The following is a 24,203-nucleotide window of genomic DNA, read 5'->3' on the forward strand; positions in this document are numbered from 1 at the left end:
CTTTGAGCTGGACTTCTGCTTACACCATAGTCAGATGATCCGTGGGCCCAACCTCCAGTCTCTGGCAGTCCCCTCTTTTCACCCACATAACTAACTCCCCTAGTCCCTACTTCTTTAACCTTGGTGTCACTACTTCCCTTGTTACCTCCTGTCCTGCTCAATGAGTAGCCACAAGTTATGCACTTTCTATCCCCTGATGGACATTCCTCTGCCCCAGTTCCGTTCGCATCAAAAAGATGCTTCATATGCAGGAAGTTGGCCTTTACTTTCAACATATTCTTACATTCAACTGTGTGTATTCGCTAAAACCCAATGTCCACTAATTACCATTTATGTGCTGTATAGTTTTATCTGAAAATGGTCTGTCTGTGTAAATTTAGTGGTCATTTCAAATGCGCTATCTGTAAATGACAGTTGTTACCACATGAAAAATACATTAGTGACCGTCTTCTCCTAAATGCCAGCACCAGCTTCATACTACATACACCCTTACCACTGTTCTGCTGAATGAATGTGCCCATTTGCAACACTTGTTCTTTGTGTGATACTTGGATTTTTCACAATCCCTATGATGTCAGTGAAGTGACATTGATGGCAGCACCACCAGTCTGAAGATTATTCCAGCATCACTGCCTACTAGAGTCACAGGAGCTCTTACAGCAGTGTAAGCTTGCTGTTAGCTCTGCCTGATTCCCTCCACTGCAGGAGTTGGACTCTTAGTCCCAGAATCTACTAAGGCACCTGTGGGGCCACTATGAAGGTCTCATTGGGCAAGAACTGAAGGGCAGAGTAGGGCCCATGCTCACTTTTGTAAATGCAGAGTGCACCATTCGGCCCTGGCTGCTGAAGCCAGCAGAGGCCAAAGAAGAAACTATGCTCTTGCTACTGAGTGGATTCTGAAGACAAGAAAGTGACAGGTATCATTGTGTTAAGCCTGATTGGTTGACAGTCAGTAAAAGAGCATAGACTTACTTAGGACAGAGTGTTGGAACTGAGAAATGAATGATATGAGCATTGCCTGTTCTATTTTCTGCTACAACAAAATGCACAGGTAACTTTAAACAACTTCCTCGGGTTGCTAATGCACAATTGATGACCATCTTGTACCTGGACTGCATGTGAAGGGAACTCAAACTATTGACAAATTCTGCTCATTGCAGGTGTGTGCTTTCGCACATGCTTGGACTGCTGCTGCAGATGCTGTTCATATTCTGTGCATGCATGGGAAGCTGCATTTGTTTCTGACTAGATATGTATGTGTTTTGTGGTGTTACATGGATATGTAGGAAGCATGTACTCCTGTCTGGTGCTGTACCTGTTTTGTGTGAGGAAATCTTGCTATGCATGTAAGTCAAGCTTACACTCATACCCCCAGTGCTGTGCCTTACACTTATACTGAATCTAAAATTCTGCTTGTTCGTTGTATTTAAGGGAGGTGTTAAATGTGCTACTCAGTGCCACACATTTCCCATGACTTTGAAGGAAGCTTGCACGGGCCCGGCAGTGTCAAATATGTTCCTTGTCTTTGATGAAAGTTTGCATTGACTGGCCCTGATGTATCATAGTCGTTCCAGGTCTTTAAATGGAGCTTGCTTTGGTTGGCACTGCAATACTACACTTGACCCATATTTTTAAAGGAAACGTGCACTAGTCCTGCAGTACTACACCTGTTCCATGTCTTTCAGGGAAGATTGTGATGCTCTTAATTAAGGCTGTATCTGTCAAAACTCTGCTCCTTCCTAGTGAGTGTTTTACCCATATGGGAGTAGTGTGCTTGTGTGAGGGCAGGATAGCCACCCTGTTGTGTGAGTGCATTGTGAGGGATGTGCCTGTTTGCTATTGCAATTCTTCATTTCTTTTGTAACTAGTAATCCGTATACACAATACAAGTCACAGATAAATGATTCTGATTGAAAAACAGAGCATTACCAACAACTAATATTCCAACATCTGTACAGTATTGATACAGTGCTGTCCCTAAGGGGCAAGCAGCAACAATAAACATGACAGTAAACATGGAAATGCAGACTTGGTCAAGAGCGATGAGAAATTCATGAGATATAACTGTGACAGGAAAAGAAAAGGACAAAAAACAAAAGGGAAAGAAAGAAAGAAAGAAAGAAAAAAGAAAAGAAAGAAAGAAAGAAAGAAAGAAAGAAAGAAAGAAAGAAAGAAAGAAAGAAAGAAAGAAAGAAAGAAAGAAAGAAAGAAAGAAAGAAAGAAAGAACAACCCCAAAACTGTGAGCCATAGAAAACCCACCCCCGTTCTTGCTAATTCCAACAGTCATGGCATTGAGGTGATTGGCGGCTCCATCGACCCCACACACTCCCTAGGTCAGCCATCAAAAAATATGGCATGAAAGAGGAGCCTCTAGAAGACACCCTACAGCCAACGGGGTAATCAGTACCTTATGCTGATAGAAAAATAAGGCTCAGGAAAGAATAACAAGGCTAAGTCCAGACTCCAGGAGTGCCAATGGTGAAAGATAGTGACGGAAACGTTCCTGTTAGAGGTTGGGAAAGTGGCACCCTCAATGCTGGAGAAAGGAACCCCAGATATCTTTAAAAACCTGCAACATTATTTATCAACTTATAAATGAGTCCTTCAAAAAGTACCAACTATTATATGATTGCAAGCCAGGTCTGAAAGGAGGGGGCGCATTGCCACACAGGGCTGTGGAGAGCCAACTTTTAACATGTGTCAAAGAAGGGATGCAAAAGATATCATGTAACAAGACCAGACAGGAGGTGATCGGCCTAGACACCTGCAGGTTCCCTTTCACAAGATTCCAAATCTGTGTCAAAATATCTTAGAGCTTGTCACAGTCATAATCACAGCATCTCCAGCAATGAGACTCAATGCTGAGATGAGATGTGCATAATTTCGAAGGAAACCAATTACAACAATGAAGGATCATGAAACAGTTACATTTAAGCCATGCTTCCCCCAATCCTTATTATAGTCTGCCAGTAGGGTTTCTCAGTCAACTTCTAGGAAATGCGTGTTATGTCGTGCTTCCCACCAGGTACGGTGTGATTCCGAAGTGGTGTTGGAAAAGCAGTAATCAGTCAATGTGGTGTGTAGACCCATTATGACCCTACCAAAGTCCTTCCAAGTGTGGATATGAGTGATGTGGAATCTAGGTAGGTTAGTTTGTTCTTTCCACAGAATAGCAGACAAAACATGGAACAATTGAGTATATCACCAGTAAGGAGAGCTGGGGAGGCCATAATCCTTTCATAGATCAAGTAAATGTTTGAGGAAGCCAGTAGACAGTATGTTGTCCATATAGTAAATGCCATCTATTTTACATTAGGAGAGGCTAATTTCTATAGCACATGACTGGTAAGGGAGCAAAGATGGTGCCTGTGTGATTCCCTGCCTCACCGCCACAAGATCATTCAGCCTTTGGCTATGCGGCTTGATCCGGAGATACTCCTATGCTGAGATCAGTCTGCTTTGGTTTGCCACTCTGGGTGCACCCTTAGATTTCCCCCTCGACTGAACAGAGCTCCGCGTCTGCGACCGCGAAAAGCTCCAATAACTCTGAGAAACCCAACAGCTCCAGGAACTGGAGCGGTAAGTAAGCATTTTAAAGTATGGAACCTTGCCTCAAATGTTGGAACTCGGACTGTGCTGTTGTTCTCTTTGGGGCGCTGGAGTGGTCTTGTCTTCCTGCTTGGCCTTTTTGCTGCTTGGCTGCTTTCCCTGGTGGGTCGGCGCTGTCCCTCACGAGCCTCACAGGACCAAATTGCGCTAATTACTGCTATTTCAATGGGCGAGTGGAGCATGTCGTCCCATTGGGTTCCCGGGGGGGGGGGGGGCTCAAAAGGTAAAATACCCTCTAATGCTAGCTCCGGCCCCTCAATCTCAGTGCCCCATTCTCTGGAAGCGAATTAAATCATAAAAGCAAGCGAGAGACCGTGGGCCCTAAAAAAAACTCAAGCAAACCTGCTGGTGGGGGACCTCCAAAGGATGAGGGTTCCTTCCAACCCTCAGTAGCCAAATTGTTCTCTGTGGTGAGGTTAGTCACAAATTCAGGTTCTGGCAGCGGGGCAAGTCTCACAAATGATTTAAACGCCACTAAAGAAAGTGATTTACCAAAGTCAATTTTGGCCATTCATTTAAGCTCCCTGATGTGCAGCCAGACTCACAGCTTATTCCTCCTCTACCCGGCATACTCGGCCTAGAGCTCGGCCTAATAGCTCACCTTCAGAGGCTTCTAATAGCCAATAAAGTTACCCTTAATATAGAAGTTTCAGCTCCCCCCTTGGAGACTGATCTGTTGACTGGTGCTGATTCTAGCTTGATTCCAGCTGCAAGCTTTCCCCAGGATCATAATATCTGGGGCCCTTCGCCCACTGACACCTTCAATGGAAAAAGTACTAATACACATAGGTTACAAAATCCTGGATCTCCAGATCCTTTGGGGAGCACTTTTTCTGGGTTTCAGACGGTTTGAACTCTCCTGCCGAAGCAAGCTCTACTTCATTTAGTGATAGCTACCTTTCTGAATCCAATTTCAGTAATGCCTCTAAAGGGAATAACACGATTCAAAAACAGAAGCACCACAGGGCTAAAAGCAGGAGGAAGAAGCAAGATAAGAAAGGTCATCTTAAATGGGACTATTCAGGGTCTCACCTCTCTTTTTCCCCCAATGGTGAACCTGCCAAAACGGCCTGCACCCTACAAGAACAGTTTGAAGAGCCCACTCTTGTCGCTATATTGACTTCAATTAAGCAATTCCAGGAAGAAGCCAGGGTCGACAGCCAACAGGCTAAATGTGCTGCTAAAAAACTACAAGGGGGCCTCCGAAAACGTAACAAAACTTGTTCAGATATCTGTGAGAGTGACCATGGGGAAGGCCGTACTGAAAGCCTTGAATCGGATGTTGTGCTGCTTAAAAGTCAATGTACTTCCCAGGGTGATCGCATGACGGATGTAATGTGGAAGAACAAGAAAACAGGCACCGCCGAAATAACCTCCGTCTTCTTGGGATCCCCGAGGGAGTGGAGGGGGAAGATCCTCAGCACAATATAATAATATAATAAAACTCCTAAGGGGGGCCTTCCCTGAACAGATCGAGTGGTGCTGGGAACACGAAGTCCAACGAGCTCACAGCTTTCCCTTTACACTAAAGAAGAAGTATGGCAGTTCTAATGAATCATAAAACTTCAAGCCTTCCTGGTTTTCTTCGGGAACTTTTTATTAAGACAGCTAATTTTTGACCAAGCTAGACAATACTCTCAAAAATGCGTTGAGGGGGTATCCTTCTTTGCCAAACCTGAATTGTGTCATATCACCACGGGGCGAATATGGCACCTTCATCAATTAATTGCCCCCTTTCAACAGCTGGGAGCACAGGTCTTCCTCATGAGCCCTGCTAAGCTGAAGGTCATCTTGAACGACGCTTTACAAATTTTTACCTCAGAAATCAAGGCTCAAGAGTTTCTCACTGGACTCAATGCCAGAAAAGTGTCAAATTAATGTTAATTTTGGCTTAATGTGGTTATAGTATGGTTATAGTTGATTTTCTCTGTTTAGATATTCTGTTATCTCTGAAAAAATGAATCTTGATATGAAGACAGCCCTCGGTAAACGTCGGGTCTACTTTTAGGCACGAGTTAATCGATCAAGACACTCAGGATAAAGGCTACGCTGAATTCGCTTTTCTTCTTTCTTTTTTTTTTCTCGTTTTTAAGTCTCGTGTTTGGCAGCGCATGCACTACATGCGCTGTCTCAGCGAGACTTAAGTAATCTGAATATTGGCTTCACCTCCGTGTAATTTCTCCTGCCCCTTGTGATTGGTTTAGGTTTGGCATTGCTGTTGTTTTCTTGATTTCTGTTGGCCTTGTGGTTACTTCCGTATAGTCCCGAGGCAGCGGTGCCTAACTACAGTTTCGCTCAGCTCACACTTAATTGCGTGCAGTGTGCCATGTGGTTGGGGGCGTGGCCCCCCTCCTCTCCCTCGTTCCACACGGCTGGCAGGGATCTTTATCTGTATGCAGCAGCATGGTTTTCCGTCTGCCCGCTCAGATATTTTGCCCAAAGCAGGCAAGCCATGCCTCAGACCAATCTGTCTTGTTAAGCCCCACCAGGTAGGCCAGGTGCCCCACAGTTCAGGCAACCACAACCTTGCACCCTCCTGCGGTCCCCTTTGCAGTGTCAGCACAGCTCACTGGTCTCAGGCTCCCGGTCTCAGGCTCCCGATCGTCGATCTCTGACATTTAACCATTTTGTAATATGATCACTTTTTCCTTTTGAAAACCGGGCGTTAATGTTCATTTGATTGGTTAATTTCACCGGTAGGATGTTCTTCTCATCGGCACTTTTCAGGCTGACACCTTCCTGGGTCTGCCCCTCACGCGCTGAATATATGAATACTAGCTCTTGTTTAAGTGGATTAAGTGTACTCGCTGAGCATCGTATTGTGCTGTATTCTAATAAAAAGGACTATATTTTTCCTGTGACTTTTAATGTCTACGCAACAGTACAGGTGATGTTCACTTGCAAGTAGACCTGCCACAGTTTTATATGCATCGATGCCTCCCTATAGTAAGTATTTTAAACACAAAAGAAGTTTGGTGTTTAAGTATTGCCCTTTATCGCCGCCAGACTTGTAAACGGCAGCCGGCCTGATAACACAGCCAATATTGGCATTTGCCATCTCTCCCTATCGCTAGCGCTCAGGTAACAGTGGATAAAGCCCGGCCAGCCACAATGTGTGAATGCGCAGTGGCAAAGTGCGCCACGAACGAGGATTATTTGACTGGAAAAAACCATTCATCATACGTAGTTTAATCAATTCTGAACACATACCTGCTAGAAACCTCTGCTGTGACTGAAAGTTGTGAATAATAGGAAGCCATGAAAAAATTCCTCGCTTTGTCACAAACTTGAAATAATATATTACTCATTGACTGATAAAAACATAGTCTAACCTGGAGCTAGGCCAGCAGCATATTTCCGGCAACAGTATTTTCCTGTCTTTGAGAGCAAACAGTTGGTCTACAATTCAGGCCTTTGCGGAGTGAGCTTGCTTTGTTTTCTCAGTTTCATTCTTTTCCATAAATGAGGAATAATACTGGCCCCTCATGCTCTGAATATATGAATACGTGCTTTTTTTACCCCAGACCACAGGAGCACACGTCTGATTACACTTTTGTATATGTCCCGTTTTTTCGTACTCTATTAGCCGTTTTCAATACCGTGGTGTTTAAGCCTAATTTGTTCCGTACCAACAGTTGATCTGTTTATTTTGGGTTTTTAGCCTAGATCATACGAGCGCTCGCCATACACGTTGAATGCTCGGCTCGTGTTAAGGCTCTTAGAGCCACGCTTTGGCTCATCTCTCACTCAGCTCTGGTCATTAATTTGGTAGCTTGTCCACCTCTAGTGCACACCTGTGGGTTGATGTCGTCTCGGTTGGGGTGGACCTTTTACAGCATTAACACGTCTAACAATATGCATTGCATGGGGTTGCTCGTTGGGTTACTACTCGTGCGTAGACTGTCTCGCATGCTTTCTCTGGCAATCAGACACTGAAATCTACCAGACTCTTTTACTTGACAATGAAAATGGACTGTATGTGAGTTTTTAGGACATGAGAACTGAGTAACTGCTCCTTGATTTATAACTGGACCACATTTGTGTGTATTTCCTCTATTGCAGGTGTTGTCCAGTGTAATTTGTTTATGTGCCTACATTTCTAGTTATTACCTAAGATCAGGGCTACCTGAATCCTCCAAGAAGCAACAAACGAGCTTGCCTGTGGTTTGCTCATCCGTTGCTCCTCTGAACATCGTTTACCATAGTTGTCTTAATCCTGCGCATTCCTGCAGTGGTGCTGGAAGCCTCTCCATAAATCCTTGATGGAGTTCAGATAGGTAAATAACAATGCAGAGGCAAATATGAAGCGTTGGTTATGTGTAAAAATACAGACTGTCTCACAACAGGCAACTTTGCTTGGCAACGAGCTAATTATGTTAAAACGAAGAGCAGTGTTTACTATTTTATCGTATTGCATGTAAGGGCATTTTTTAACTAGTGGCACTTCCTGAAGAAACCTACAGCGGACCCCAAAGACCTCAAGAACTTCCGCCCCATCTCTCTTCTTCCCTTCCCATCTAAAGTCATCAAGAAGACCGTCAACAAACAGCTGACTGCGTTCCTCGAGGCAAACTACTCGCTTGACCCATCCCAGTCCGGATTTCAAGCCAACCACAGCACCAAGACCGCCCTCATCGCAGCCACAGACGACATCAGGACCTTGATGGACAACGGAGAAACAACTGCTCTCATCCTCCTAGACCTCTCAGCAGCCTTCGACACTGTCTGCCATCACACCCTAATATCCTGCCTCTTCCACACCGGGATCCAAGGAAAGGCCCTAGACTGGATTACCTCATTCCTCTCCGACAGAACCCAGAGAGTCCGCCTCCCTCCCTTCCGCTCAGAAGCCACCGAGATCATCTGCGGCGTACCCCAAGGCTCCTCGCTCAGCCCAACCCTCTTCAATATCTACATGAGCCCCCTCGTCACCATCGCACGCAAACATCAACATCATCTCCTACGCCGACGACACCCAACTGATACTCTCCCTCACCAAAGACCCAGCCACAGCCAAAACCAACCTCCAGGAAGGAATGAAAGACGTCGCATAATGGATGATGCTCAGTCGCCTGAAACTGAACTCAGACAAGAGGGAGGTCCTTATCCTCGGACAATCCCCATCGGCCTGGGAGGACACCTGGTGGCCCACAGCACTGGGCTCCGCACCAACACCCATGGACCACGCACGCAACCTAGGATTCATCCTGGACTCCTCCCAGACGATGACCAAGCAAGTCAACGCCATCTCATCATCTTGTTTCAACACCCTGCGCATGCTTCGAAAATTCTTCAGGTGGATCCCCAGGTGGATCCCCACCAAAACCAGAAACCAGAAAGACCGTCACCCAAGCCCTCGTCACCAGCCGATTGGACTACGGAAACGCCCTATATGCAGGAACCACAGCCAAACGTCAGAAACCACTACAGCGCATACAGAACGCCTCTGCACGACTCATCCTCGACATCCACAGCCACATATCCGCCCACCTGAGAAACCTGCACTGGCTCCCCATCAACAAGAGGATCACGTTCAGGCTCCTCACCCACACACACAAAGCGCTCCACGACAAAGACCCCGAATACCTCAACAGCTGCCTCTCGTTCTACACCCGCCAGCTCCGCTCCGCCAACCTCGCCCTCGCCACCGTCCCAAGAAACCGCAGAACCACCACCGGAGGAAAATCGTTCTCCTACCTGGCAGCCAAAACATGGAACTCCCTCCCGGCACACCTACGACTGACCCAGGACCATCTCACCTTCTGGAGACACCTCAAGACCTGGCTATTCAAGCAGTAAGCGACCCCCCGCCCCCCCTTCAGCGCCTTGAGACCCTCACGGGTGAGTAGCGCGCTCTATAAATGTATTAATTGATTGATTCCTGGGGCACAAGTGCCAGGAGTAGCCTGCAGTATTCCACAGATGTCCTAACACATACATAAATAAAGATGTGGTTTCTTCACGAAAGAAAAGTGCACATACTCAAAATATATATCAGTAGGTTGAAAAGTACATTCAAGTCATGTAATGTTGTTGGCCAGCACCCCCGCTTTAAACATTCTTCCAGCGCCACTGCATGCCTCTGGATCATCCCTCTTTCACTCCTGCTTCGACTCTTCAGATCAATGGATGCTGCTAACTATATGTAGTTTCTGGAAAAAACATGGGGGACCCTAAAGGTGGCCGTGGCCCAAGGGTTTAAGTCAATTTATAAGAGACAACGGTCCAAAGCAGTTTCAAAGATATGCAGTAATAACAAAACAGACCGTGATAGGCTGCTATATATTTGTCCAAGTCCAGCCGGACAAGGAGTTTATTTTCATAACAATAGTTGGATTTATAAAATCTTAGTGCATGAGCAACATTTCAAAAATAAAGAGCACAATCCTGTGCTTTACCTCGGAACAGAGAACACAGTAAAGAGATAGAGAATAGTTTTGGTAAGAGGAAAAGAGATTTCGGAAGTCAAAGGAGAAGTGAGCAAGCTGGACACTTTTTAAATCAGTGTTTGCCAGAGTAGTACATACAGAACTTAGTACACATTGGTTTCACTGTATGGCTACTAAAAAAGGTTGACGTTTTGATCCCGCGCTCATAGATACAATGGGATCATCATCAGGACTGTACAAAATTACTATGCCTGGTTAAAACAATAATGCGCCTCGGTGGTATGGGTTTGTGGGTCCGTTGTGGTACAAATTTCGTTCCAGGTTCTAAGTATTGGTGTGGTAACCAACCTCTGTAGTAGACTCGGTTTATTCTTAATAGAATTGGTTAGACCGTCCAGTTTTAAGACGGGACTCGTGGGGCTCAGCGCGTCGGTGTGGATACCACCTTCCTAGATGGGCGTGGTTTCGCAGGGTTTCTGTAGATATGCGCCAGGTAGGTTGAACCCGGGTAACAGCAAGCGGTCCTTGAAATAGTGGGATCTGCGGCGTGGTGGAACACTGTCCACTCGTTGTCGACGAGCTGGAACTGATAGCCACTGGTTTTACAGTTTATGAAACGTCGACCTTTTTTAGTAGCCATACAGTGAAACCAATGTGTACTAAGTTCTTTATGTAACACTCTGCCAAAACCAACCTCCACGAGGCAATGAAGGACGTAGCCGAGTGGATGAGGAGGAGCCGACTGAAACTGAACTCAGACTAGACAGAAGTTCTCATTCTTGGCCCCACCCCCTCTGCCTGGGACGACTCCTGGTGGCCGACCTCACTGGGAACAGCACCGACACCCACGGACCACACACGCAACCTAGGATTCATCCTTGACTCTTCCCTTTCTATGTCGAAGCTGGTCAACGCCATCTCCTCCTCTTTCTACAACGCCCTCGGCATGCTCCGCAGTGTGGAGGTCCTTGGTGACCAGGTCCTTGGTGAGGAAGAGGATGAGTTGGGTGTCTTTGGCATAGGAGATGATGTTCAGGTCGTGCTGGCGGGCCACTTGTGCAATGGGGGGCCATGTAGACGTTGAACAGGGTCGGGCTGAGGGATGAGCCTTGGGGTACACCGCAGGTAATGTCAGTGGCTTCGGATCTGAAGGGTGGGAGGTGGACTCTCTGGGTTCTGCTGAAGAGGAAGGATGTGGTCCAGTCCTGGGCCTTCTTCTGGATTCCGGCTCCTTGGAGGCGTGTTCTTAGTGTGCGGTGGCAGACCATGTCGAAGGCGGCTGATAGGTCCAGGAGGATGAGGGCTAAAGTTTTGCCGTTGTCGAGTTGGCGCCTGATGTCGTCTGTGGGGGCGATGACAGCTGTCTCTGTGCTGTGGTTTCTTCTGAATCCGGACTGGGATGAGTCTAAGATGTTGTTGTCCTCAAGGTGGCGGGTCAGCTTTATATTGGCGATTTTCTTAATGACCTTCGCCGGGAAAGGGAGCAGGGAGATGGGCCGGAAGTTCTTGAGGTCCTTGGGGTCCCCCTTGGGCTTCTTGAGGAGGGTGCTGACTTTGGCGGGCTTCCAGCTTTCCAGGAATATTGCTGTGTCAAAGGAGATGTTGATGACCTTCTGTAGTTGGGGTGCGATGGTTGCATCCGCTTTGTTGAAAACATGGTGCGGGCAGGGGTCGGATGGAGATCCTGAGTGGATGGAGTTCATGACGTTGTGTGTCTCGTCGTCGATGACATGGACCCAGGAGGTTGGTGCAGGTGGCGATCGGGGTGGGGTCTGTCATGGTCGGAGCGGATGGGTGTTGAGATTGTCGTGAATGTCGGCGCTCTTTCGTTGGAAGAAGGTGGCCACTGAGTCGCACAGATCTTGCGAGGGCGGGATGTCTTTGGTGTTGGCGCTGGGGTTGGAGAGTTCCTTCACTATGTTGAAGAGCTCTTTGCTGTTGTGTGCATTGTTATCCAGGCGTGCTTTGAATGAAGATCTCTTGGCTGTTCTGATGAGGTGGTGATGTCTGCGGATGGCGTCTTTGTGGGTTGCATGGATATCAGGTGTGCGGTCGTGGAGCCATTTCTTTTCCAGCTTCCGGCATGTCCGTTTGGAGGTCTGGTGTTCTTCGGTGAACCAGGCGGCTTTTTTGCTGTGGTGGTTGAAGGAGGGTTTCTTGAGCGGGGCAAGAGTGTTGGCGCAGTCATCGATCCACTGTCTGAAGTTACGAGCGGCTGTGTCTGGGTCGGTGGGTGGGCTCTGGGCGAGGGTGGAGGTCAGTTGGGCCTCTGTGACTTTGCTCAGCAGTGGCGGGGCAGCTGTTGGGTGCGGTGGTGTGTGGTTTGTTTCTTGTAGGTGAAGTGGATGCAGCGGTGGTCGGTCCAGTGGAGTTCAGTGTTGTTGTTGAAGGAGATTTGGGTGCTTGTGGTGAAGACGGGGTCGAGCGTGTGGCTCGCGGTGTGGGTGGGTTTGGTGACAAGCTGTTTGAGACCGAGGTTGGTGAGGTTGTCGATCAGGGTGGCGGAGTTGGCTTCGTTGTTGTTCTCGAGGTGGAAGTTCAGGTCTCTGAGGAGGATGTAGTCCGTGGAGTTGAGTGCGTGTGTGCTGACGAGGTCAGTGATGGACTAGCTGAACAGGGCCCGTGGTCCGGGGGGTCTGTAGATGAGTGTTCCTCTGAGGGTGGTGTTGGGGTCGATGTGGATCCGGAAGTGGAGGTGTTCGGCGGAGTTGAGGGAGTCGTCTGCGAGTGTATGGACCTGGAGGGTGGACTTGTGGACGATGGCTATTCCTCCTCCGATTCCGTTGGTGCGGTCTCTGCGGGAGATCTTGTAGCCATCCGGGATGGCTATGGCGATGGCCGGTGCAGAGGAGTCGTTCCACCAGGTCTTGGTCAGGAAGGCGACATCTAAGGTGTCGAGCAGGTCCCAGAGCTCGATGGAGTGTTTGCCTGTGGAGTGGGTGTTGAGGAGTATGCAGTGGAGGTGGTTGGGTCCGGCTCTCGGAGGCTTGGTGGTTCTGTCGCAGTTGAAGTTGCAGGTGTGGCAGGAGAAGGGTCAGTGGGTGCATTTCGGGGTGGCTTGGAAGCAGCGGTGGTCTCGGCCGCTGTTGAGAGCGTGGAGGGTGTTGGCGTCGTATCAGATTCTGGCGTCGTGGCTTGCGCGGGGTCCAGGGGTTCTGGAGCTGGGCGCAGTCCAGGCGCGGATGGGCACAGATGGGCTTGCCTTTGGCGCGCCCGCTGCGCGACCGGGCAACGGCTGCCATATAAAGCGGAGAGGGAGGGAGGAGCAGCTGGGAGGCGGGAGCGGGGCAGCGGGGGGGCGTGGCCACAGGAGGCAGTGGCAGGGAAAACCAGGGAACAGGAAAGCAAAAAAAGGGGGGTGGGGGGCGACGAGCTGGCGAAACAGCGGTTTGGAGAGGCAGAAAAATAAACAAAATACCCAACTGGCGCAAGGCAGGCTGAATCAGGCAAGTGAGCAAAAGCTTGCGATCTGGGCTGAAGTCTCGGGCGGCCGTAAACTCGTGCTGGAGGGGCCGCAGAAAGACGGCGGTCAAGGTGGAGTTGAGTGGTGGCAGGGGGGCGATCCGGCCTGCAAGCGTGATTTGATGGATTGAATCTCATAAGAACATATTGCAATAACACATCAAGCAAAATATAGGGACAAACTGGCAAGAGAGTTCAAAGAGCTAGGGTTACTCATTGTGCCCCCAGCAAGAATTCCCTTGAAATCAGGGATTTCCTCTTTATTCTGAAAACCAGATAGGAGTTGGAAAAAAAGTTCAACTGAAATTGGTGGGGACATCTATTAAATGTTAGAGCAAACTTTGGCTTATCTGTGAATGCTTCCAATTCACAAAAATGGTGAATGTGTATCCTTGAAAGATCTAAAAATCTGAAGACTTCCCTTTGAAGGCTCTTATTTGTAGATACCAAAAGATATTAAAATGTAGCCTAAAACAAGTTATAACCCTCTGTCTTTCATATCCAAATGTTTAAAGGAAAATATTTTTCCCACAAATGAAAAGAAAACTCTGTTGTCTTCTGTGTGCTTTCAAACCGGGAAAGCAGGGTCATAGGAGAAGCCACAATGTATCTGAGAGAAGCCAGGAAGATGAGAGAGGAGATGCTATTCAAAGGTTTGAAATATATCACACAAGAACTGCACCAGCAATTAATGATCTTATGAAACCTGTTTACGCATTCGATACGTTACATGGTGTAGCTATTCAATACCCTCTGTTCCGGAGTTCGTACTTTCAGGATGTTTCCCAGTTCATTCAATTCTCTATCTTAGGCGGGGCCTTCAATGCAAGTATGATTGCAACCAATTTTCACCCACTCATTTGGTTTGTTTTTAAATAAGGTATATACAGCATACCTCAAATAGGTAATTAGCCTTTATATTTATGGTAGTAGTCACCAATCTATATTATCCACTAGGACATCTATGGCAGAAACTGCATGCCATTATTGTTTTGCTTCTCCGCCTTGATACTCGTAACTTTGAGTTGGTCCATACCCATCTGAATATTTGTAGGTTGGTTATATCTTTATAGCTCTATGACTACAATATAGAGATTTAGTTGCATAATATTTTCAGTCTGTGTGTTTTTTCTTGTCTTGGTCTTTTAAGAAGATATGTAGAACTCTGTAATGATGTGCTATATCTGAGTGATTCTGTAAATATATGATGTCACTGTATTATTATTGTAATGCTGGGTTATGGTTGTTCATGCAATTGTTGGTGGGAGGTTTAGAAAAAAATAGACTCGCTTTCTCAACAGTGCCTTATTAGGTTTCATGACGAAGTTACAATTTTTATTTTGCTATCTGTTTCATACTTGTTCTGGAAAAAAACATCAAAAAAAGATGTATCTGTTTACTGCAGTAGCCATCTGACTGAAGAAATTCATTTTTTAAAAAGGATGGATTGTATTTTAATGAATTATGTCATCCTGTACCCTGTGTTAACATATAACTCCATTATTCAGTGAGACCCCAACAATGTTCAAATATCGACTGGTTGCAGATTTTGACATAGACATTTTCCAAAAATAGAAAACATTAGCATTGAAGTGTACTAAGTATGATGCAACCAAGATTGTGGTATTCATTTTGATAGACTGTACTTAATTAAATATGGGTAAGATTTTCTGTCGAAGAGGATGGAAACATTTGAGTTTTAATCTTCATTGTATACAAGTTTTTCTGTTTTTTATTTGTAAACAGTATCTAATTAATTTAATAAAACAACATTTTAAAATCTATAACCAATATGAACATGTGCAAACACTGATAAGAACATCACTGCATATGTCAATTTATTACACTGTGATAACGTCTATTTTCCCCTAAATCTTGTATTTTAACTCATAATGGTGACTGTTCAACAATTGCCATTTGACTGCTCAGCCGTGTAGCGCTTCAGCGAATTGCAATGTGTCGGGCAGCTGACTGGTACTTAAGATCAGCTCTACTATGCCGTGCAATCAATCAACAGTCAAACCAGTTTCTGGAACTCAGGACACTGTTTTTGTTGTCAGAGTATGTATGAGGTTTTGCGTCATACTTGTTTATTTAGCATATCCACTTAATATTTCTTGGTCGAGCTGCTTATGCTTATCGTTGTTTGCCGTTGTGTCCTTCCGTGTCACCTCTGACAAATTGTCTGGAGCCCACCAATGCCTGAAGTGTAAATTATGCTTTTGGCATATTGTGATTTAGGTTATTTTTCACATTTATTACGACAGTGTGCCTATGTACGTGGTATATGTCGGGTACGTGTTTATTAGTGATGAACATGCCCACGAACTGTCAAACATCTGATCTCACCACATCATGAGAAAAAGAACACCTTCTCACACACTTTTTGAACCTATCAGAGTAACCACAGAAGTGTACCCTCCATTGTACAATGGGCAGAGAGAACTGATCATCCTGGGAGCAGTGTTTTCTAGGACACTCAACATCTTTCCCAGATACAGCCCAGTATGATGTAAGTAGTGTGTTACCTGGAGCTGCATTAAACCTTGGTTCAGGTATGTGGCTTATGTATCTCAGCTTTCCGAAGGGTAGATTTCTAGTTACTTGTAATGAAGGGTAGGTTATGTAGGGAATAGAATCAAAAGCTAATTATAGTGCTCAATTTTCCCTTCTGTATATCTTCTGTGTGTTAGATGTTACCAGTTTTCTTGTGCTTCATGACCCTGATGTCCTACATATATTCTTGTCTTGGTTGACCTTTAAAAACAGTAAGAGATGACTTGTTTTAGTGGCATTCTGGGCACGGGGCCACAAGAGACTCCATATTTGACGGGAGTGTCAGTGATTTCGAGCATTCCTATGAATGTATGACTGCCTATTGGTTAGAAAGGAGGATATACACTTGCGCAATGTGCCATTGATGCCCAAGTTAACATGGAGAGTGATCAATTGGACTGCAGATTGATGGTATCGAACACTGTTGAGAAGTCAAGAAGGGTCATAAGACAGGAGCCATAGTTGTCTGTGATGTACTGGGCAATTTCACAATATAACATAAACATTATCAACAGACAGGAGTCGCTTTTCTGACTGTAGTGGCTACACATTACTCGATTTCATATCTCAAAGGTGCAGGCACTGCAGAAAAGTTACAAAAAACTTATGCTCTTCAGAAAGTAGCCTCAGGCCTTCCAGAAAAGGGCACGTTATTTGAACATTTCATATTCAAGGCAGAGATGTCATTCTGAGAGTAGGGCACGCACCTGTTCAAGTTTGGCAGTTAGGTTGGCGGCCATGTTCTCCGAGTTGTTCTCTTGAGAGTGTTGCTTGTGCAAAGGTTTCCCTGAGTCTTTGAACATGGTGTCTTTCTCCAGCAGACTATCTTGCTTTGCAATGGGTAATGCCAACGGGCTGCTGTAAGAAATAATTGATGCTTTGATTAGACTGCGTGAACAGCAGGCGGATGCTCTCAGCAAGCAACAGCTGCAGTTTTCTGATTGTATAATCATAGGTGCATAAGGTGGCACATCCTTTTTCTAGGACAGGCACTATGTAGGAAATAGCAGTACAATAGACAAAAAAAAACACTTGTTCCTGGTGTTTTTGCTGTTACCGTGCAATATTTCCACACTTTGCTGTCTCCTGCTGATGGAAACGGAAGATTGCAACCTTACCTCACCTTCCTGATGCACAACCATGTCCGAGGAAGTTTAAACGCATGCTACAGGGGCTACATAAATAAATAGGAGCTGTTATTATAGATCAGCGATTTTGTGGCCAAACAGTACGCGCTTGACTAGACACTTCAATTTAAAATTACCTCTCATGCAAGTCAACTAAAAAAAAAATTTGAAAGAACTCAAGCAGAAAATTCTTCAGTGTTTACTAATTAGATAAGGTAAGCAAATCGGGGTGTTATTTGGAAACTGATTATGTACTTATTTGTTTAAATATTTATTTCGCAGAATTGACAATACTATAAACATAGACATAAAACATAACTTAAAACAAACTGAATAGTAAAAAAAAACAAGCTCTATTGGTTCCAGTACAGATTTAATAGCTGAACAAGGCGAATGTATGGGTGAGTGACTGGTTGTGTGAATGTCTATATCAGTCTGTCAGTTGGTGTTCAAGTGGCTGTTTGGGTGTGTGAGTGGGTATGTGAGTTTCTGTATGGGTGAGTGATTCGTTGTCTGAGTGCCTCTATGGGTGTCTGAGTGCCTCTATGGGTGTCTGAGTGTCTTTGTGGGTGGGTGAGTGTGTGTGTGACTGCCTGTATGGATAAGTGAGTCAGTGGCTGTATGGTTTAGTGAGCACATGTGTGAAGGGCTGTATGGGTGGGTGAGTGTGTATGGCTGTGACAGTGAGTGAGTGGATGTGTCAGTGGTATACCGTTGTGTAACTGTGTCTGTGAAAGGTAGTATAGGTCAGTGGGGTGGGGGCCTGCCATTTAAACAAAGAGGTACGTTTTCAGATTCTTCTTAAAAACCAATGGGTCCTGAGTGTTCCGTAGAGAAAAAGGAAGAGCATTCCATTCCACGGCGGCTTTGAGGGCGAGGGAGCAGCCACCTAGCCTCTGGCATTTAAAGCGGGGGACCTGGGCTAAAAGTTGAGACTTACAGCACAATTGTCCCACAGGTGCATAGAAGGAGAACCATTTTTGCAGGTAGGTAGAGCCACAACCGTGGAGTGAGCAGTGGGAAATAACTAAGGATTTAAACTTAGCCCGTTCTGCCACAGGAAGCCAGTGAAGTGAGAGTAGATGTTGTCTCACACTACTTCTAGAAGACATGTCAAGGAGAAGTTTGGCAGCTGCATTTTGGACCACTTGAAGCTTCTTCAACAAGTAGCCTGGATTGCCAGCATGAAGAGCATTGGCATAATCCAGCCGTGATAGAATGAGGGCGTGAATGACTGTTTTTTTCGCAGCCCTTGGAAGGAGGAAAATAAACTTCCTTAAGGTTTTAAGAAGACCGAAGCACGAGCCGGCAAGCTTCTTAACCTGAGTGAAGGAGAGGTTCTCCTCAACCCATACCCCCTGGTTCTTAGCGGACTTTCCTGTTGAAGTAGGAAGAGGGAACTCAGGTGGCCAGAGCGTTTCCCTAAAATTAAGGGAAAATTCCCCAAAGAGGAGAATTTCTGACTTCTCTTCATTACACTTGAGTATTGGTGAGTGAGTACATGTTAGTATCTGTAGAAATAAGAGAGTGAGTGTGTGTGTAACTGTATGGGTGAGTAAGTGGCTGTGTGATTGACTATGGGTGAGTGGGTAGGTGTGATAGTAGGTCTATGGGTGACTGACTCAGTGTGTGAGTGGCTGTATGGATGTATGAGTGGATTTGTCACTGGCTGTATTAGTGAGTGAGCGGGTGTATGAGTGGCAGAATGAGTGACTGAGTGAAGGCGTATGTTGATCTATGAATCAGTGAGTGGCTGTGTGAGTACTGGTATTGGTGTGTGAATGGGTTTAAGTATGGTAGTCTGGAAGTTGGAGTGGGTGTATGAAAGGTCATATGGGGTGTAAGCGAGTGCATCAGAGATTTTGTGGATGATGTAATCAGAGATGTCTCCAGTGATGTCATCACAATGACACTGACAATGTCATGAGTGATATAATATGTGAGGTCATAAGTAGTGCACAAGCTAAGCTCACTAACTATACCAGTTGGATTTCACTGGTTTTGTATGAATGAAACCTAAGTCTAACTATAACATCCCTGTAACCCATGGTTTATTGGTGGAAATCAAGGTTTTTATAAATGCTAATACTGAGGTTCCGTGACGGTTCTGTGACGACTTGAAACCGTGTTTTTAAGTTTGTCGGAAATACCTAATATTGGTATCAGTGAACCGCAAATGATCCATTTAGTATATCCTAGTGTTTTCGCTACGCTACGAGCAAGAGCACTCCTTCCATTGACATATTTCTGATATACCCACGGCATCCATCTTAGACCATGGCCGCCGCCATTTTGTGTTTCCTTGCCCTCACATATGCAATAGCCTCGGATCACTTCATTCACTTTGATTAAGGACACGTAGCCTTAGCCGGAGATTCACCTCTTACATGACACGTGCACCTTAAACCAGATCACGCTGTAGCTGCATGACTCGACAAAGGCTGCCTCCTCTGCCCGAGGCCAGCCCTGCCAAACTGGTCTTCGTGTCCATTGTACCTGATCATGATTAGGCGGCCGAAGCCGGTAGCCTTGCCCATTTACAACCCACAAACATCCCTTATCCCACTTTTCTATCTCCCACACCTGGCTCTGTTTCTTTCTTTCTGAATCTTTATTAGGGGGAGGTAACGAACTTTACGATGAGGCGGTCCGGGTCCTGAATGCAATATTGACAGGGAATTGTGACAAACTAGTGGGAACCCCTCTCTTCGCAATGTTTGGCCCCAGATATTATCGACGGTTCCTGTGTAACACCAAATATTTATTGTTTTAGACACGAAGGTTTTGGGAATGTATTACATGTAAAGAATTTGCCCCTAGCATAAAAAACCGTATATAAGGAGCAACCCACTTTGTACAAATCGAACAGGCTCCTAGTCTCTGCCCGTGTGTAGATTCTGTGACTTCTGTGTCCCTGCAGTAATAAACCTTTGGTCTTTGACGCCACCATCGAGAAGCCCGTGTTTCTGTTCATTTGTGCACCAAGGCAGGTGGAACTCCGGGGTCTTTGGGTGTTGTACCCTGACACCTCTGGACGGAACCAAAAAGTCCAGAACTCCAATACCTAACTATAACGTTCCTGCAATGTTTGGTTTTTTTCAGTGAATTTCAATGGTTGTTTTAGTTGTAGGCGCATTTCCAGAGTGGTGAAGAAAGGGAGCGGGCTTCCTGTAACCTTACGGCTAGAGCGGTCGATGTCGAAGCTGGGGAACCGGTTTCGAGTCTCAGCAACGACGCTCAACATCCTGTGATTCTGGGCAAATCACTTAATTTCCCAGTGCCTGACAAAAAGGAATCTTTCCTTGAGTAACAAAACTGGTGTTATGTAAAGCGCAATGATTCCGGATATCTTCGGGTCCAGTTCACGCTATATAAAACTCAAAAAAATTAAATAAAAAAAAGCTCCCAGGAATCCCACTATGTAGGACTTACGGGAGACTTCATCTCCCAACCAGTTATGCACCAGGAGACACGTTTGCAGATTGGTGGAGAAAGGGGGTGTAACCTCTGAATAACTCTTAGCAAATCTGTTTTGTGGGACTTACTGGAGGTGACAGGAGGGCTTCAACTACCCCTCCTGTTACCTCCAGTAAGTCCCACACAGCAGGATTGCTGAGAGGTGACGGAAGCCATGCCCCCTTTCTCGGCCACTCTGCAAATGTGCCTCCTGGTGCACTACTAGTTGACGGATGAAGTCCGCTTGGCTCTTGAGGGTCCTTGGGGGCCGACTACCCAATCTCTTACCTCCAGTAAGTCCCAAACAGCTGTATTTCTGAGACATTGTCAGAGGGCTTGTTGGCCCCCAAGGACCCTCTGGACCCAAGGGGACTTAATCCCCCAACCTGCAGTGCTCCAGGAGACGCATTTGCAGAGTAGTGGTGAAGGAGGCGTGGCTTCTGGCAACTTGGCAGAGGGTTTTTTCCTTTCTTTTCTTCTTTTTTTAAGGTAGGAGGTTTGGTGCCCCCCCCTGGCTGATTTCAGCCTCGGGGTCCCCATTCCCTGGGGCCTGCGCCTCTTTAGGTCAAGCATTTGAGACGTCATGTATATACTTTACTATATACTTATATGTGTATGTAGTTTGTGGGCTCTGGAGATCGGACCCAGGACTTGTCTGCTTTTGCTTAGTGACTTTTATTTCTGTTCAACTGCCTCTATTGTCTTAATAGAAAATGACCAGTAGAGGTCAGTAAAATACCAGAATTGCTTGCTGCTGAGGGACTTTCTTTTTTTTATTTTTCTGAAAACTGCCTCTATTTAACTTTTTTGATAGAAAATGACCAGCAAAGGTCAGTAAAATACCAGAATCACTTTAGCAGTCTCTAGATTCCATTCCACAGAAGTTGTCTTCCACGAGCTCTCGTAGACAATAATATTTTTTTCACATCTTGTATTTTCAGTGATATGACCACTGAATGCCCGAGTTTTATATTAAAAACAGAGCTTTGGACTATCCCATTTCCCACTGATAGGCAATATTTCTCTCCATGTGTTCCCATACCTGTTGTGTCAAGTAGTTCGGTGCTTACTTTTCATCCATGTTAAAGAACAGTAGATGTTTCAGCACCCAGGCTAATGTGCATATCTAAATACATAGGAGGTCCCAAAGGCAAGACCGATTGCATTGCAAATGCTTGCTTTCTATTGTAATAATTTTTTTTAAAGGGAGGGGGGCTGCGCTGCCTCCCTCCTGGGCTGATTTTGGCACCAGGGACCCCATCTCCTGGGCACTCGGTTACAATAACGGGTAACAATAATGGGTGCCTTCGACCCACACATTGCACTCAGTTACTCACCTTGGGGACCGCAGGCGATCCTGAAGGCCCCACGGTCTCTGCCGGCTCCCTGTGTACTGTAGGTTCCGACATTGCTTTTGGACAGAGGGAGCTGATAAACACGCAGCTCCCTCTGTCCAAAAGCAACTCTGCTCCACTTCATGCAAGTGAGAGCATGTCACAAGCTGAGCAGGGTTTGCTATGGCTTGGCGGGAGCAAGCCAAAGCAAATGGCAATGTCCTAGGAGTGGGCACCCCGGGATATTGCTGGAGCGGCCCTGGGGTGGGGGGTCAGTACCCAGGGCTATCTACATCTCCACAAGGAGAACCACGTGGCCACCCTCCTTTGTTTTGTATTGCCCCAATGGAGCAAGTGGTGCCCGGGACCAGGGGTCCATGACGGACCTCGGGGCCGGACTAAGAACCAAAACCGGCCATGGCAACTTGCTCAGCCGCCTTCCCTCTCCCCCACGGGGGTTGGGGGTACCGCTGAGCTCTTTGCTCGATTTTGCAGCTATGCTGCAAAAACAGCCCTGTAACAAAAACACCCCCCAGGGGCACAAAACCGGCCCCCACCCATGCAGCCCACCAGGGGTTTGCCCGGTGCCCGCTCGGGCCAATCCAGGCCTGACGGACTCTCTTCTTTATCCCCGGGGATGTGGCGGTCCATAGTACTGCATGGAGGCGCATGGGCCCCCGCATTTGATAGTAGATAGTGCCCCTGGGAGGAGGTGCTCCCCTGGGCAGCAGGGAGGCCATGTGGCTCCCTAAATGAATTTTATCCAAAGTCCCGAGGAGGTCACAGTTTCTGGGTCTGCACGGCCCGCTATTGTTTTACATCTCCCCGCATATGGTAATAACTGCCCGGGGAGATGGCGGTCCCCCGGGCTTCTTTAAGTCCAATGAGAGGGGCATTTGCACCCGCTCCTTATTTTAAGACTAAACTTGCCCCAGGGGTTTGGCCCATGTGGGAGCTAATTATAAATGAAGCAGAGAAGCCTGCACTTCGTTTTTTTGGGGGTGCGGGAGACGCAGATCCTACACGACCTCTGCAAAATACCTTTAAAAATATGCTTTTTTAAGGACTGTGGGGTCCCAGAGGGAGCCCAGGAGCAGTTCATGGGACCCGGGTACTGCTGCCCTGCCCCCTTTTCTTTAAAAGTTTTTTTCTGGGACTCAGTTTCAAGTCAGTCACAAGATGGCTGGGAACACTTCCAGGTTGAAGTGTTAGCAGCCAATCACATTTCAGTAGGATCCACAAGTTCACTGCAAGGACTGGTGTCCCCGGATAGCTATATTTTTTAAATTAAGAGAAGGAATGCTTTCTGGACCAACATCTAGATTTATGCTAAATTTGGTGTAATTCTGTTTTGCAATTCTGGCTGTCGTCATGTTCACAAAATAAAAAATTCCCATGGACATAACATGGCGAAAATGTGTTTTGCATCCCCCTTTTTTCTCGGCCCCTGCTTGACGGATCACCCCAAAATTTTCAACACAGCAGTTGAACCAAAAAGGGGAATTACTCCAAATTTGGCCAAAAGTAAGTTCTTGGTCCAGAAAGATCTCTTTTTGTAATTTGGTGTACATTTGTTCAGTATTTTTGAAGTTATAAAAGTAAAAATAAATACAAATATCTAAGGATGAGGATCCACAGATCCACGCACCACCAGCAATGGCATGATTAGTTGGCTGAAACCTGAAAAGGAAGTTGCAGCTGCTATTTTATCAATTGGGTTGAAAGTCCAGAGGCTTCAAAATAGAATTGTAAAGTAATAGAATAGAATGTAATACAAGAGGGTCCCCTGACCCCATGGGTGCAATCTGCGAGGATATGCGGATCAATCACAGTGCTCAGTGTCACCCGGTGTGAATCTAGGACGGATTTGAGAATCCACTCCAATAGAAAAATCAAATACTTTGCAGCCACCATTGTATTGGTCCTGTAGCCTCAACATAGAATTGCAACGTAATAGAATGGGTCAGGGTATTGGTACCCTGGCCCTATGAGTGCAATGTAGGTGTCCATGAGGGGCCCCTGATGGGTAAGAAATTGCCCCCCAAATTTTTTTTCACTAACAAGGATCCGCAGATCCATCGTGTTGCTCAGCACGGCCACCTGTGTGAATCCATGATGGAGTTGCGGATCCAACCCATTGGGAAAAAATACATACACTCACAGACCCATTTATACCCTCTGTCTCACACTCACACAACCACTCATATACGCACTCACACATCCATACACCCACTCATAGACCAATACGGGCACTCATATATCCACTCAC

The 24,203-nt window shown here is 46.2% G+C and overlaps 1 protein-coding gene across 1 annotated transcript in view; it reads right to left on the bottom strand.

Moving 5' to 3' along the window:
* Nucleotides 1–24,203, bottom strand: part of MYO16 (myosin XVI) — a 2,821,299-nt gene that overhangs the window by 1,754,312 nt on the left and 1,042,784 nt on the right. Inside the window, exon 10 of the mRNA XM_086934162.1 lies at nt 16,725–16,875. Within this exon, the coding sequence (XP_086790288.1) occupies nt 16,725–16,875 (151 nt within the window). The remainder of the gene's footprint in view (nt 1–16,724; nt 16,876–24,203) is intronic.

The sequence above is a fragment of the Lissotriton vulgaris genome, chromosome 8 (assembly GCF_964263255.1).
Source record: "Lissotriton vulgaris chromosome 8, aLisVul1.2, whole genome shotgun sequence".
NCBI classification, from domain to species: domain Eukaryota; kingdom Metazoa; phylum Chordata; class Amphibia; order Caudata; family Salamandridae; genus Lissotriton; species Lissotriton vulgaris.